The 16,223-nt window shown below is 46.3% G+C and overlaps 1 protein-coding gene across 2 annotated transcripts in view; it reads left to right on the top strand.

Annotated features, from left to right (window-relative positions):
- The first annotated feature begins 1,206 nt into the window (after positions 1-1,206).
- RAC1 (Rac family small GTPase 1) overlaps positions 1,207-16,223 on the top strand; it is a 29,751-nt gene continuing 14,734 nt past the window's right edge. The window contains exons 1-2 of one of the 2 annotated variants that reach the window (XM_039460588.2): positions 1,207-1,522; positions 14,354-14,425. In XM_039460588.2, the coding sequence (XP_039316522.1) occupies positions 1,488-1,522; positions 14,354-14,425 (107 nt within the window). In that variant the 5' untranslated portion in view covers positions 1,207-1,487. The remainder of the gene's footprint in view (positions 1,523-14,353; positions 14,426-16,223) is intronic. The other variant, XM_039460587.2, reaches the window with a different exon arrangement.

The following is a 16,223-nucleotide window of genomic DNA, read 5'->3' as shown; positions in this document are numbered from 1 at the left end:
CAAGCGATTCTCATACCTCAGCCTCCTGAGTAGCTGGAACTAAAATTAGCCGCCACCATGCCCAGCTAATTTTTTGTAATTTTAGTAGAGATGGGGATTCGCCATGTTGGCCAGGCTGATCTCGAACTCCTGACTTCAGTTGATCTGCCCGGGGCTTCCCAAGTTGTTGGGATTCCAGGCGTGAGCAACTGGGCCCGGCCAGCAACACAGTTTTGTTTTGTTTTGGCTGAATGGACATTGCTATTGCCGAATAAAGGTATGGTGTATGATTTTAGACTTCCTTATAATTTTAGAATCCGAATTTTCTAGAAGGACCTAATGTAATCGCAGATAGTTATCATATAAAGATAATGAAACAGGAGGAATCAATGCCTTCCGAGCTCGGCTCCTGCAACCACATGTTCCTCTTTTTTTTTTTTTTTTTTTTTTCTTCAAAAGACGGAGTCTCAATCTGTAGCCCAGGCTGGAGTTCGGTAGCACTATTTCAGCTCACTGCAACCTCCACCTCCCAGGTTCAAGCAATTCTCTGCCTCAGCCTCCCGAGTAGCTGGGATTACAGGCACCTGCCACCATGCCTGGCTTTTTTTTTTTTTTTTTTAGACGGAGTTTCGCTCCTGTTTAGAATGCAATGGGGCAGTCTCAGCTCACCACAACAACCTCCGCCTCCCGGGTTCAAGCGATACCCTTACCTCAGCCTCTCGAGTAGCTGGGATTACAGGCATGCGCCATCACGCCCGGCTAATTTTTTATTTTTAGTAGAGACGGGGTTTCTCCTTGTTGGTCAGGTGGTCTCGAACTCCGTATCTCGGGCCTCCCGCCCGCCTCGGCCTCCCAAGTGCTGGGATTACAGGCATGAGCCACCGCGACCAGCCTAATTTTTGTATTTTTTTAGTGGAGACGCGTTTTCACCAGCGTCCGTTTCTTCTCGGATGCTGGTCTTGAAATTCTGACCTCGTGATCCACTTTGGCTTTCCAAAGTGTTAGGATTACAGGCATAAGCCACCGCGCCCAGCCGCTACAGGTTTCTCTTAAGGCCAAACCCTGAACCCCAGGGAAGGAACCCGCAGATCCGGCCACGCCCAGGCCGCGTTAGCGCGCAAAGATGGCAGCCGCCGCGCCCCGTGGGCGGAGACAAGCGGGCCGGAGCACTTCCGAGCGTTCCTGAAGCCCAGAGGAACTCCGGGAACCGCGCGGGCGGGAGCGGCCCCGCCCGGAACCTGGGAGCGGCGGCGCCGGCGCGGGGGAGGGGAGGCCGGATGTGAGTGGAGCGGCCATTTCCTGTTTCTCTGCAGTTTTCCTCAGCTTTGGGTGGTGGCCGCTGCCGGGCTTCGGCTTCCAGTCCGCGGAGGGCGAGGCGGCGTGGACAGCGGCCCCGGCATCCAGCGCCCAGCCGTCCGCAAGCCGCGCGCCCGTCCGCCGCGCCCCGAGCCCGCCGCTTCCCGTCTCAGCACCCTGCCGCCGCCGCCGCGGCCCAGCGAGCGGCCCAGATGCAGGCCATCAAGTGTGTGGTGGTGGGAGACGGGTAAGTGCGCTGCCAGGTCCGGGCTGGGGGCCGCGGGGGCGGGCGCGGGCGCGGGCGCGGGCGGGGGTCGGGCCGGGATTGAGGCTCAGGCAGGCCGGGGTCCCTGGCGGGCTGGCGTAGGCGGTGGGCCCGGGCCTGTGGGCCTGTGGGGCGCGGGGCGGGGGCCGCGGGCTCTGGCGGCCCGGGCGGCGCGTGCCTGGTTCCGGCTCTCGATGGGGGAGGGCTTCGCCACTCGCCGGCCGGAGGGAAAAGTGAACTCCACCCTCCGGCTTTCTTCCCGGACGTCGCCCGCCACCCTCCCCGGGAGCCCTCGCAGAGGAAGCGCTCTTGGAGATTTTTACCGTTTTTCCAGAAAGGGACCCTTTCTTGTTTTTTGCTTGAACCTCTCAATCTCGGGACCTTGAGAGCTGTGTTGGGAACCTGGCGGTTGAGTCGATCATATTTGATGCGTGCTTGATTGAACGGGCCGCTTTAGTGCCCCAGAAGTTTTCTTTAATTTTTTTTTTTTTTTTTCCCGAGAGACGGAGTCTCGCTGTGTTGCCCAAGCTGGTCTTGAACTCCTGGGTTCAAGCGATCCTCCTATCCCAGACTCTCAAAATGCTGGGATTACAGGCATGCGCCACCACCCCTGGCTAATATTTAAAACTTTTTGTGGAAATGGGGTCTCACTGTATTTCCCAGGCTGGTTTCGAATTCCTGGTTGGGCTCAACCGATCCTCCCGCCTGTCAGCCTCCAAAAGCGCTGGGGTGACACCGCGCCCGGCCCTAAACTGATTTTCGAACAGGTTTTTTCGACTTACACTTCTGCCACTGTTAGGATTCCTAAAATTACTGCTTTCGCCCTTTCCGAGAATAAAGCTTTTAAGATGCTACCTGGCAGGAACCATCTGTGATGGGGACTGTTCTGTATCTTTTTTTTTTTTTTTTTTTTTTTTTTTTTTTAACGTGGTGTGGTCATTGGAAAAAAACTGTTCTTTGCTTAACGCGTTGGGTATGGGATGTAGCAGAACTGGCTCCTGTGACTCCAGGCATTGCTTTTCATGACTGTCCGTGTTGGTTACGGGCCCTCGAGAAAGACAAGACTTGTCTTATGTAGTTTTTTTCTCCCATAGAAACAAGAATCTCAGTGTAACCCGAGCAAAATCGCGCGTCTCAAGCGTCGCTTGTATAGGTTAGTGTTAGCGAGGAAGAATTACTACCAGTTTCATCAAACTCAGAATGCAACTGGTACATGTTCGAGTAAAGTCAAAGGAAAGTTCTGGCATCAAGGTTAACTTGGTTGATATTCTTCAAACTTGTCATTAGATTTTGGTTTTATGCCTCTACGTCAATTCATGGATTCTCAGTGTATTTAAATAATTATACTGTTAAGACATTTGAAATTGTTTCAGTTATCCTTCTTGCAATTCAGATGCAAGAGGATAATTAGACAACTGATTTTTGTGAGATGCCCATCTGTCGGATTTGTCTTGCAAGTGTGAAGGATTATTAACGCCTCATAATTTTATGTTTATATGATAACTAAAAATTGTAGCTTTCACTTAAAGAGTATGTATGCTATTCAAGCTTTTTTTTTTTTTTTTTTTTTTTTGACAGACTCTGGGTCTGTTGCCCAGGCTGGAGTGCAGTAGTGTGATCTCGGCTCACTGCACCCTCTGCCTCCCAGGTTAAAGCAGTCCTCCTGCCTCAGCCCCCGTAGCAGCTGTGATTACAGGCACGTGCCACCATGCTTGGCTGATTTTTGTATTTTTAGTAGAGATGGGGTTTTACCACGTTGGCCAGGCTGGTTTTTGACCTCCTGACCTTGTGATCCTCCTGCCTCAGCCTCCCAAAGTGCTGGGATTACAGGCATGAGCCATCGTGCCTGGCTGACCTTTACTTTTTTACTTGGCAAAAATGTTCAGTTAATTGATTGATAGTGACATCAGTGAATTGTTTCATTTAAAAATTTTTTTTTCGAGACAGGGTCTCTCAATGTCACAAAGGCGGGAGTGCAGTTGTGCCATCTGGGCTCACTGCAACCTCCTGCTCAAGCGATTCTCAGTCTCCTGAGTAGCTGGGATTACAGGCGCCTGCCACCACAACTGGCTAGTTTTTGTATTTTTAGTAGAGACGGGGTTTCACCATGTTGGCCAGGGTGATTTTGAACTCCTGACTCAAGTGATCTGCCTGCCTGGGCCTCCCAAAGTGCTGGGATTACAGGTGTGAGCCATGGCACCTGGCCCACCTTTTCTTAAGGACATTTAACATTATTTGGATTTCCTTTAAGCTAAAAACGCTGAATCAAGTTTTTTTTTTTTTTTTTTTTGAGATGGAGTCTTACTCTTGCCTAGGCTGGAGTGTGATAGTGTGATCTCGGCTCACTGCTACCTCCACCTCCTGAGTTCAAGCGATTCTCCTGCCTTAGCCTCCTATGTAGGTGGTATTACAGGCGCGCACTATCACCCAGCTAATTTTTTGTGTTTTTAGTAGAGAGGAGGTTTCACCATGTTGGCCGGCTGGTCTTGAACTCCTGACCTCAGATGATCCATCCACTTTGGCCTTCCAAAGTACTGGGATGACAGGCATGAGGCACTGCGCCTGACCATATTATTGTTATTGTTATTATTATTATTATTATTATTACTATTATTACTACTACTACTACTGCTTTGAGACAGGATCCCACTCTGTTGCCTGGGCTGGAGTGCAGTGGTTCAATCTCTGTTCACTGCAACCTCTGCCTCCCGGGTTCAAGGAAGTCTTGTGCCTCAGCTTCCTGAGTGACTGGGATTACAGGTGCCTGTCACCACGGCCAGCTAATTTTTGTTGTATTTTTTGGTAGAGATGGAGTTTCACCATGTTGGCCAGGCGGGTCTCAAACTCCTGACCTCAAGTAATCTGCCCACCTCAGCCTTTTTTTTTTTTTTTTTTAAATTTTTTAAATAAATCATATTGCTGATAATTTTTTGAACATTTCTAAAACTAAAACATAAGCAAAGCCACATACATTTATTTAATACTACAGATTATGGACCTCTGTTTGAATTTGCTGTTTTGTCTAGTCAAATAACTTGTTGAATGCCTATCATGGAATGTGGATCCTCCCTTCAAATCCCCACCCCACCTCTTACATGGGGTAACCCTGAGCACATCACCCACCCACCAAGAGAGGCGCCTCAGCAGAAAGTCAAGACTAAACTAGATGTTGATTATTAACTACCTTGAAGGTGCTCCCTGCTGAGTGCTTAGTAAGTGCCAGGTAGTATTACTGTGGTTTCACTACTGTGAGGCTCTGCGAAGGTAGTATTAGGCTTAAAAGCCTGTGGCCCTGAGTTTTCAGTCTTTTTTTTTTTTTTTTTTTTTAAATTGCGAGCATTTGAGCAAGCACAGTCTATTTTTTAATACTATGTTTAGTGTTGATGTTGGTTAGCGCTAAGTGATATTGCAAGTGAAATACACCTGGCTAGGTCAAGTGGCTCACACCTGTAGTCCCTGCACTTTGGGAGGCTAAGGTGGGTGGATCACTAGAGCCCAGGAGTTCGAGATGAGCCTGGGCAACATGATGAGACCCCCCCCCCAATCTCTACTGATAATATGAAAATTAGCTAAGTGTAGAGGCATGAGCCTGTAGTCACAGCTACTCAGGAGGCTGAGGTGGGAGAATCACTTGAAACTCAAGAGGCGGAGGTTGTAGTGAGCTGAGATTATGCCATTGCACTCCAGCTTGGGTGACAGGGTGAGATCCTGTCTAAAAGAAAAAAAAAAAAAAACAACTTAGAGATACACCTTGAGCTTGGCTGGGTGGCTGAAGCCAGTAATCCCAGCGCTTTGGGAGGTAGAGGCAAGCGGATCACCTGAGGTCCAGAGTTCAGATCCAGTCTGGCCAACAGACAGAGACGGTGGTGACCCCGTCTCTACTAAAAATAGAAAAAAAAACTAGCTGGCTTGGTGGCATGTGTCTGTAATCCCAGCTACTCAGGAGACAGGGGAATTGCTTGAACCAGGGAGGTGGACGTTGCCGTGAGTCGAGATCACACTACTGTACTCCAGTCTGAGTGACAGAATGAGACTCCGTCTCAAAAGAAAAAAAAAAGACATCATCTTACACTCAGGTATTTATATAAACAACTGTTTTATTACTTATTTTTATTTTATCTTGGCTCACTGTAGCTCTGCCTCCTGGGTTCAGTCGATTCTCCTGCCTCAGCCTCCTGAGTAGCTGGAACTATAGGTGCCTGCCACCATGTCCAGCTAAGTTTTTGTATTTTGTGTTTATTTATTTATTTATTTATTTATTTATTTTTTTTTTTTTGAGACAGAGTTTCGCTCTTGTTACCCAGGCTGGAGTGCAATGGCGCGATCTCGGCTCACCGCAACCTCCGCCTCCTGGGTTCAGGCAATTCTCCTGCCTCAGCCTCCTGAGTAGCTGGGATTACAGGCATGTGCCACCATGCCCAGCTAATTTTTTGTATTTTTAGTAGAGACGGGGTTTCACCATGTTGACCAGGATGGTCTCGATCTCTCAACCTCGTGATCCACCCGCCTCGGCCTCCCAAAGTGCTGGGATTACAGGCTTGAGCCACCGCGCCCGGCTATTTATTTTATTTTATTTTTTTGAGACGGAGTTTCGCTCTTGTTACCCAGGCTGGAGTGCAATGGCGCAATCTTGGTTCACCGCAACCTCCGCTTCCTGGGTTCAGGCAATTCTTCTGCCTCAGCCTCCTGAGTAGCTGGGATTACAGGCACGCGCCACCATGCCCAGCTAATTTTTTGTATTTTTAGTAGAGACGGGGTTTCACCATGTTGACCGGGATGATCTCGATCTCTTGACCTCGTGATCCACCCGACTCGGCCTCCCAAAGTGCTGGGATTACAGGCTTGAGCCACCGCGCCCGGCCTATGTATTTTTTTGAAATAAAGTCTTGCTCTGTCACCCAGGCTGGAGTGCAGTGATGCTATCTCGTCTCACTGCAACCTCCGCCTCCTTGGTTCAAGCGATTCTTCTGCCTCAGCCTCCTGAGTAGCTGGGACTACAGGGGCACACCACCATGCCCGGCTAATTTTTGTATTTTTATTAGAGAAAAATAGCGTGCCACTATGCCTGGCTTGTTTTTGTATTTTTAGTAGAGATGGAGTTTTGCCATGTTGGCCAGGCTGGTCTTGAAGTCCTGACCTTGTGATCTGCCCGCCTCGGCTTCCCAAAGTGCTAAGATTACAGGCGTGAGCCACTGCACCCGGCTGGATATTTTTATTTATTTACTTACTTTTGAGACGGAAACTTGCTCTGTTGCCAGGCTGGAGTACAGTGGTGAGATCTCGGCTCACTGCAGCCTCCGCCTTCTGGCTTCAGGCAATTCTTCTGCCTCAGTCTCCTGAGTAGCTGGGACTACAGGGGCGCACCACCATGCCTGGCTAATTTTTGTGTTTTTAGTAGAGACGGGGTTTTATCATGTTGGCCAGGATGGTCTCGATCTCTTAACCTCTTGATCCATCCACCTCATCCTCCCAAAGTGCTGGGATTACAGGTGTGAGCCACCACGCCTGGCCAGGAAGACATTTTTAGAAACCTTAAATTTACCCTTTATAACTTTCTATCTTTTGCAGTAGTCATCTGATATCTTAATACTGCCTACTTTTTCACATCTGTATCACCAGGTAGCTCTTAAAATTGTAGTCTTCCTAGAAAGGAGTTGTTTTTATCAGGAGTCCTGCTACCAAGGCAGTATTGCAAGTGATGAGAAGGAATATTTTCCTGCAGTGTCTTTTTTTTGGGAGGGTGGGTAAGGGGACAGGAGTCTTGCGCTGTTGACCAGGCTGGAGTGTAATGGCGTGATCTTGGCTCACTGCAACCTTTACCTCCTGGGTTCAAGTGATTCTCCTGCCTCAGCCTCCTGAGTAGCTGGGACTTCAGGCACCTGCCACCACACTCAGCTAATTTTTTTTGTATTTTTTTCTTTTCTTTTTTTTAAATTCACATGGGTGCAGGTGGGCTAAGGCTGAAAAAGGTGTTAACCTTTATTTATTTATTTATTTATTTATTTTTAGTAGAGACAGAGTTTCGTCATATTGGCCAGGCTGGTCTTGAACTCCTCACCCCAAGTTATCTGCCTGCCTCGGCCTCCCAAGGTGTTGGAATTACAGGCGTGAGTCACTACACCCATCTCCTGCAGTGCCTTAATATGAAAACATTTTTTCTTTTTTTTTTTTTTTTTTTTTGAGACGGGGTTTCGCTCTTGTTACCCAGGCTGGAGTGCAATGGCACGATCTCGGCTCACCGCAACCTCCGCCCCCTGGGTTCAAGCAATTCTCCTGCCTCAGCCTCCCTAGTAGCTGGGACTACAGGCGTGCGCCACCATGCCTAGCTAATTTTTGTATTTTAGTAGAGACGGGGTTTCACCATGTTGACCAGGATGGTCTCGATCTCTTGACCTCGTGATCCACCCGCCTCGGCCTCCCAAAGTGCTGGGATTACAGGCTTGAGCCACCGCGCCCGGCTCTTTTTTTTTTTTTTTTAACAAAACTTACGACTACTTTTGTGCCATTAATATGAAAAATTTCAAACAGTAGTGGAGTGCATTGTATAGTCAACATACACATACCCATGGCCGGGATTCTATCACGGTATTTTGTTCATTACACTGTATTTGCTTTATCATGTCTTCTGTTATCAGAGGGAACCATTTAAGAGTATTTTTAGAGGAGTTGATTTTGAAAAAGTATTAATAAGGATGTGTGCAGTTAGAAATTCTTATTTTTGAACTCTGTGTTCAGCTGGCTTGCATCAACTATACCAGGGTTAGACTTGATTCTAGAAGGGTGGTCTAAAGTAAAGCCTGCTTCAGACTACAGCTCAGTTATACATAGCATCTCCAGCCTGAGTGTTTGAGAAACTTGATGCAGTATCTTAATTTTTTGAAAACTTCTAGTGGTGATGATGGCTAGCTTTCTTTATATTGATTGTGATGTCAGCCATTGGTAATAGAACATCATAATTTTAGATTGGGTTTTGTGTTTATTTAGCACTGAACTACTCTAGTGATACAGTATTCTGAACAGATTTTATCTGCATAGTTGTGCAGTTGAAGGCCTACCATTATAGAATCCCCATATTATTTCTCAGTGTAAATTGAGGACCTTTATGTAAGGCCTTTAATTTATTCAATAAGTGTGAATATGTATTCGACACTTCATTCTACTGTCTTGTCCTTAAAACCTGTATCCCCCCCCCCCCCTTTTTTTTTTTTTTTTGATGTTTTTTGAGTCAAGAATATTGCTCTGTTGCCTAGGTTAGAGTGCAGTGGTTTGATCTTGGCTCGCTGCTACCTTCACCTCCCAGGCTCAAGCAATTCTTCTGCTTCAGCCTCCTGAGTAGCTGGGATTACAGGCGCATGCAACCACACTCAGCTAATGTTTTATATTTTTAATAGACATGTGGTTTTGCTATATTGGTCAGGCTGGTCTCAAACTCATGACCTCAAGTGATCACCTGCTTGGCCTCCCAAAGTTCTGTGATTACAGGCATGAGCCACTATGTCTGGCCAAGATCTGTGTACTTTTAGACAGCAGTAGATGCTCTGTATTTTGGTTTACAACTGTAATTGTCATTGGAAAGAGTTTGGCTTTTCTATCCTAAGATCACCTTGTCTTTAAAAAACAAAGGGAGTGCAGAAAGTTCTTATTTCTGAGCTTCCTGGATCCTTTATTTTTTTTTTTAATATGAGGAAATTCCTAATGTTTCCAGATTTATTGATTGTTTGTGCTTTTAAGTTTTGGTTTACCGATTTTAGTAGCACTAAAGTTTACCCCACTCTTCTCAAAATGGAAGTAAAAAGTTCTCTTGACTGGGTGTGGTGGCTCACACCTGTAACCCCAGCACTTTGGGAGGCCAAGGCAGGTGGATCTCCTGAGGTTATGAGTTCGAGACTAGTCTGGCCAACATGGCAAAACCCCATTTCTACTAAATATGCAAAAAAAAAAAAAAAAAAATTAGCTGGCAAGGTGGCATGCACCTGTAGTCCCAGATACTTGCGAGGCTGAGGCAGGAGAATTGCTTGAACCCAGGATGTGGAGGTTGTAGTTTGCTAGGGTTGTGCCATTGAGCTCCATCCAGCCTGGGCGACAGAGCAAGACTCTGTCTCCCCCACCAAAAAAAAGAAAAAAAAAAATTGAAGAATGAAGAACATAATCGGAATGTAAGTTATTTGCTTTCATTGTGGTTATTTCTACAGGATAGGGCAGGGGAAGCACAGATAGGTTAAAAAAATTGTAGTGTCATGAGCTAGGGGGAAATCCAATGTAGAAATGGCATGAACTTTCTTCCTGAAGACTCATGTTCATTTCCTAGAGCGATGGCATCCCTCAATGATTCAAAAGAGGTTGAACTGAGCAGTTAATGATATAAAGTTAGAAATTCCAAAGCAAGTAGTAACCTCCAGAAATTCTCCAGTAGCATCAGTCAAGACTTATTTTTCATAGGGGAAAGGCCATAGAAAGGCTGTCACATTGCCCAGTGCAGATGTTGACTTGGTTTGTGGAAGTACAGTAGATGTGGAATAACTTTTTGATTAAAACTTTTACTTAATTTTTTTTTTTTTTTTTGAGACAGAGTTTCACTCTTGTTACCTAGGCTGGAGTGCAATGGTGCGATCTCAGCTCACCGCAACCTCTGCCTCCTGGGTTCAGGCAGTTCTCCTGCCTCAGCCTCCGGAGTAGCTGGGATTACAGGCACGCGCCACCATGCCCAGCTAATTTTTTGTATTCTTAGTAGAGACGGGGTTTCACCATGTTGACCAGGATGGCCTCGATCTCTTGACCTCGTGATCCACCCGCCTCGGCCTCCCAAAGTGCTGGGATTACAGGCCTGAGCCATTGCGCCCGGCTCGAGCTCCGTTCTGTGTGCGGTTGTGTGCAATGGTCTGCGATGCCAGGGGAGGGCTGTGGTGGCAGCTCAAGGGCAGGGCCCAGACTCTGGGCCAAGAGAACACCACCGCCCAGCCATGCTGGCCTGGCCCCCTACTTAATTTCTTAAAATGGAGAAAAGAAGAAAAAAAAGGAAGAAAGAAAGAAAATAAACAAAATGGAGAAAAGAAAAAGGTTATTCCACAGGAGTTGATTTTATATTTTAAGACTGCATTTAGCTTAGAGATAAGGTTGTACTTCAAAGTAAGAATTCTATAATTTAATAATTTAATTTTTTTTTTTTTTTTTTTTTTTTGAGACGGAGTCTCACTCTGTCTGTCGTTATGTCACCAGGCTGGAATGCAGTGGTGCAATCTTGGCTCACTGCAACCTCTGCCTCAGGCAGTGCCTCAGGTTCAGGCAATTCTCCAGCCTCAGACTCCCGAGTAGCTGGGACTACAGGCGTGTGCCACCACACCCAGCTAATTTTTGTATTTTTTAGTAGAGACGGGGTTTCATCATGTTGGTCGGGATGGTCTTGATCTCTTGACCTCATAATGCACCTGCATCGGCCTCCCAAAGTGCTGGGATTACAGGCGTGAGCCACTACACCCGGCCAAAAATAATTTTTCATCTCTAGAAACGTTAGCTCTTTTGCTGTACATTTCCAGAGCTGCTTTAACGATAACAGTTGTCACACCCATAATTTCATGTAATGATCACATTCCTAGTATTTAAATTGAATAACTGCACATATATCATGATGTCTTGGTCATTGATATGTCTTTAGCATCTAGTGTACTTCTGGTATAGCACACTGTTGGTTGGTATAAATTGAAATTAATGCTCACAGTAGTTTGGTGATGGAATTGGTTGTCTTGCCTTCACTTTGCAGGTGAAAAAATAGTTGTGAGGAAATTGAAACTTCCCAAAAAATTACAGCCAGTACATGCTAGAACTGGCCCTGGGTCTCAAACTGGGCTTCTGACTCCAAAGCTTAGGCTCCTGCTCATACAGGTTTATTTTCACATTGTAAGCTTTTAACAAAATGTATGTCCAATGAGTCATTTCTGTTTAGAAAGCCTTTAGGAGCCGGGCGCGGTGGCTCAAGCCTGTAATCCCAGCACTTTGGGAGGCCGAGGCGGGTGGATCACGAGGTCAAGAGATCGAGACCATCCTGGTCAACATGGTGAAACCCCGTCTCTACTAAAAACACAAAAAAGTAGCTGGGCATGGTGGTGCGTGCCTGTAATCCCAGCTACTCAGGAGGCTGAGGCAGGAGAATTGCCTGAACCCAGGAGGCGGAGGCTGCGGTGAGCCAAGATCCTGCCATTGCACTCCAGCCTGGGTAACAAGAGCGAAACTCCGTCTCAAAAAAAAAAAAAAAAAGAAAGAAAGCCTTTAGGAGTTGGAAGCTACTTCCTGTTGATGTAATGTTTGACTCTGAAGTCTGGAATGGGGAGTTCCAACTTTTGTTAAGCCCTCAATAATGCCATGAGTGAGTGAGTATTGGCAAGACTGGCTGGGCCTGTTATCTGCCTTGTTGAGAGTGAGGGAAAATAGAAAAGAAAGTGCCAAACTTTATGGTGAATTCTAATTTATAGTAGTTGAGATTGAATGACAAAATCTTACAAACTATGACAGTGATACATCATGTGACCTTGTTAAACTGACAGCACGGCAGAGAGAAGGGCTCATTAAGGAGAGCACTTGGCTAACTGAACCCTCAAGATGCCATAGAGGAGCTCTTACAGAAGCCCTTAAGCTTGCCCTGTCAGTGTTGTAAAAATTGGAGATCTTTATGTTTTGCTAATGATGTGGTGATCTTTGTTATTAGGGGATAGTCTCTTGAAAAACATTCTTGGTGGTTGGGAGACTTTGAGCCACCACTCTGACTTCTGCCTGGTGGCACACTAGTAATACTAGGATTAGTCTCTACCCATATCAGTTGTGCAGGTGGTGCTCCTTTCTCTGAAGTATTTCTACACAGTTCTCTGTTAGAAAAGTTTTACTCTATCCTCCCTGAGCCGCTAATTAATATGTCTAGGATGTATTGTGATAGGCCATGCTTATAGACTTACGGTGCTGTGAGGATTGGGGCTGGGGGAGGTGGCAATTGAATACAGCTGAATTAATGTGAAGACAGTTATGGTGGTGGTTTATTGACTAAGCACTTTCTGTCAAGAGAGTAGTCATTGCTGATTGCCAGAGGGGAGGCTCTAGGGATGTGGTGGGATTTTTTTTTTTTTTTTTTTAGACGGAGTTTTGCTCGTTACCCAGGCTGGAGTGCAATGGCGTGATCTTGGCTCACTGCAGCCTCCGCCTCCTGGGTTCAGGCAATTCTCCTGCCTCAGCCTCCTGAGTAGCTGGGACTACAGGCTGTGCCACCATGCCCAGCTAATTTTTTGTACTTTTAGTAGAGATGGGATTTCACCATGTTGACCAGGATGGTCTCGATCTCTTGACCTCGTGATCCACCCGCCTCGGCCTCCCCAAAGTGCTGGGATTACAGGCGTGAGCCACTGCTCCTGGCCTGGATGTGGTGGGATTTTGAGCTGTGCCACTTAAGGCAGCAAAATAAGTTAGAGAAGTAAGAAAGTACAGGTGGCCAAGGAAAGCTGTGTTTGTATATTAGTATTAATTAAAATAACTTCAGGCTGCCCGTGGTGGCCCATGCTTATAATCCCAGCACTATGGGAGGCTGAGGTGGATGGGTTACCTGATTTCACAGGAGTTTGAGACCAGCCTGGTCAACATGATGAAGCCCCGTCTCTACTAAAAATACAAAAAAAATTAGCCAGGCATGGTGGTGGGCGCCTATCATCTCATTTACTCAGGAAGCTGAGACAGGAAAATCACTTGAACCCGTGAGACAGAGGTCCCAGTGAGCCAAGATTGCGTCACTGCACTCCAGCCTGGGCAACAGCATGAGACTGTCAAAAAAAAAAAAAATAAATAAAATAAAATATCTTTGGGATTGAACTTAAGATTTTTGGATGGAAGACTCCATAGATTTCACAGAAGAGACTTGGAGGTTTTTTTTAATTTTTATTTTTAAGACAGCGTCTTGCTCTGTCTCCCAGGCTTGAGTACAGTAGCACAGTCTTAGCTCACTGCAACCCCCGCCACCCGGGTTCAAGCAATTCTCCTGTCTCACTGGGACTGCAGACACGTGCTACTACGCCTGACTAATTTTTATATTTTTAATAGAGACAGGGTTTCACCGTATTGGTTAGGCTGGTCTCAAACTCCTGGCCTTAGGTGATCCACCTGCCTTAGCCCCCCAAAGTGTTGGGATTACAGGTGTGAGCCACTGCACCCAGCCAGATGTGAGGTTTTAAAATCTTGTTTCTTTTGAATCTTGTAGGTAGTAACAACTGTTTCTTGACCATTAGTCCTAACATCAGGTATCTAAACAGAATGTGATGGCTTCTACCTTTCTTTTTTTTTTTGAGATGGAGTTTCGCTCTTGTTACCCAGGCTGGAGTGCAATGGCGCGATCTCGGCTCACCGCAACCTCTGCCTCCTGGGTTCAAGCAATTCTCCTGCCTCAACCTCCTGAGTAACTGGGATTACAGGCACGCGCCACCATGCCCAGCTAATTTTTTGTATTTTTAGTAGAGACGGGGTTTCACCATGTTGACCAGGATGGTCTCGATCTCTCGACCTCGTGATCCACCCGCCTCGGCCTCCCAAAGTGCTGGGATTACAGGCTTGAGCCACCGCGCCCAGCGGCTTCTACCTTTCTGAGAAATTCTAGTTTGTTTACTTTAAATTTCAGGATACAAATGTGTATGTAGTGATAAAGTGATAGTGATTTTCTTTAATGCTAAGTATGTGATGTATATGCTTTGATTCCTCCCCCCCCCCCCGGAAATTATTTTAACGGAATAATGAAAACTAAGATTGCATTCATGTTGACTAAGCAACCTTTTTTCTCTTTCTCTTTAGAGCTGTAGGTAAAACTTGCCTACTGATCAGTTACACAACCAATGCATTTCCTGGAGAATATATCCCTACTGTGTAAGTATCTTAAATTGGGAATTAATTTGTCTTTTACTTTTTTTTACATTCCTTTGACAATTTTGCTGTAAAGCCATCTTTAATCCTTATATGAACAGATATCATTACTTTTTTTTCTTAAACATTCACTGAAATCTAATTATAAGGTGTTCTAGGCTTTTAAAAAATACTTAGGGCCAGGCTCAGTGATCTCAGCACTTTGGGAGGCCGAGGTGGGTGGATACCCGAGGTCAGGAGTTTGAGACCAGCCTGGCCAACATGATGAATTCCCATCTCTACTAAAAATACAAAAAAATTAGCCGGGCGTGGTAGAACGCGCCTGTGTTCCCAGCTGAGGGGAAGGCTGAGGCGGAAGAATCGCTTGAACCCAGGAGGCAGAGGTTGCAGTGAGCTGAGATTGCGCCTCAGCTGAGACTGCACTCCAGCCTGGTGACAGAGCAAGACTCCATCTCAAAAAAAAAAAAAAAAAATTAGTTGGATATGGTGGCAGGTGCCTGTAATCCCAGCTACTTGGAAGGCAAGGAGAATCGCTTGAACCTGGGAGGTGGAGATTTTAGTGAGCAGAGATGATGCCATTGCACTCAAGCCTGGGCAACAAGAGTGAAACTCCGTCTCAAAAAAATTTTTTTTTGAGTAATATAAAGTTTTCTGGTATCATGATAAACACAACTTTGCTAGTTGATTTTTAGACATCCAGGAAACACAGTTTTAACTGTGAGGTATAGAGACTGGATGATAAAACCAGAGTTGGACACAAGGACTCTGACAAAAGTCTGGTCAGAGACAGTCCTTGTCAGTGGAAGAGTTTCCGATACATTGTCTTTCTGGGAACTGGAATGGGAAACATTCCATTCCATTTTAATTGGCCTTTTCTGACAAGTCATCAGTTGGTTATGTGCCAGTGTTTAGGTATAGAGCTTTGAAATTGAAACTTGGGTGTGTGTGTGTTGAAGAGGGTATGGGAGGATGGAATTGGCTGTTGAATTGATTATTCCCTGTGGGCAGCAGAATAGGGTGGAGATAGGAAATGATGATGATGGGTTACCGGGGAACCCATGTAGCTGAGCCTCATAATGTACTGAACTGCGGCTACCATGAGTCCTCCCTTCTGCAAGCTGGGGGAGGTGTTGCCGCCTCCTCACCTGTGCTCACCTCCTCAGGCACAGCACACACTGAGGTGCTCTCTGCAGTGTTGTGCCCATGTCTTGTTTTTTGCTTTTTGGTTTTTTTTTTTTTTTTTAAGATGGAGTCTGTTGCCGCACGATATCAGCTCATTGCAATCTCCGCCCCCCAGGTTCAAGTGATGATTCCCCTTCCTCAGCCTCCTGAGTAGCTGGGACTACAGGCATATACCACCACATGGAGTTTCACCACGTTGGCCAGGATGGTCTTGATCCCCTGACCTCGTGATCCACCTACCTTGGCCTCCCAAAGTGCTGGGATTACAGATGTGAACCACGGCACCTGGCCTTTTTATTTTTTATTATTTTTTTTGGAGATAGTCTCTCTCTGTCCCAGGCTGGAGTGCATCTCAGCTCACTGCAACCTCCGCCTCCTGGGTTCAAGGGATTCTCCTGTCTCAGCCTCCCAAGTAGCTGGGACTACAGGCACTCAGCCACCACACCTGGTTAATTTTTGTATCTTTAGTAGAGATGGGTTTCACCATGTTGGCCAGGCTGGTCTCAAACTCCTAACTTCAGGTGATCTCCTTCGTCGGCCTCCCCAAGTGCTGGGATTACAGGCATGAGCCACCACACGTGGCGCCCATATTTTTAATGTAAGTAAAGTAGAATCATGC

The sequence above is a fragment of the Saimiri boliviensis genome, chromosome 20 (assembly GCF_048565385.1).
Source record: "Saimiri boliviensis isolate mSaiBol1 chromosome 20, mSaiBol1.pri, whole genome shotgun sequence".
Lineage (NCBI taxonomy): Eukaryota > Metazoa > Chordata > Mammalia > Primates > Cebidae > Saimiri > Saimiri boliviensis.
Note: the sequence above shows the minus strand (reverse complement) of the source record. Positions and strands in the feature narration are given on the sequence as shown.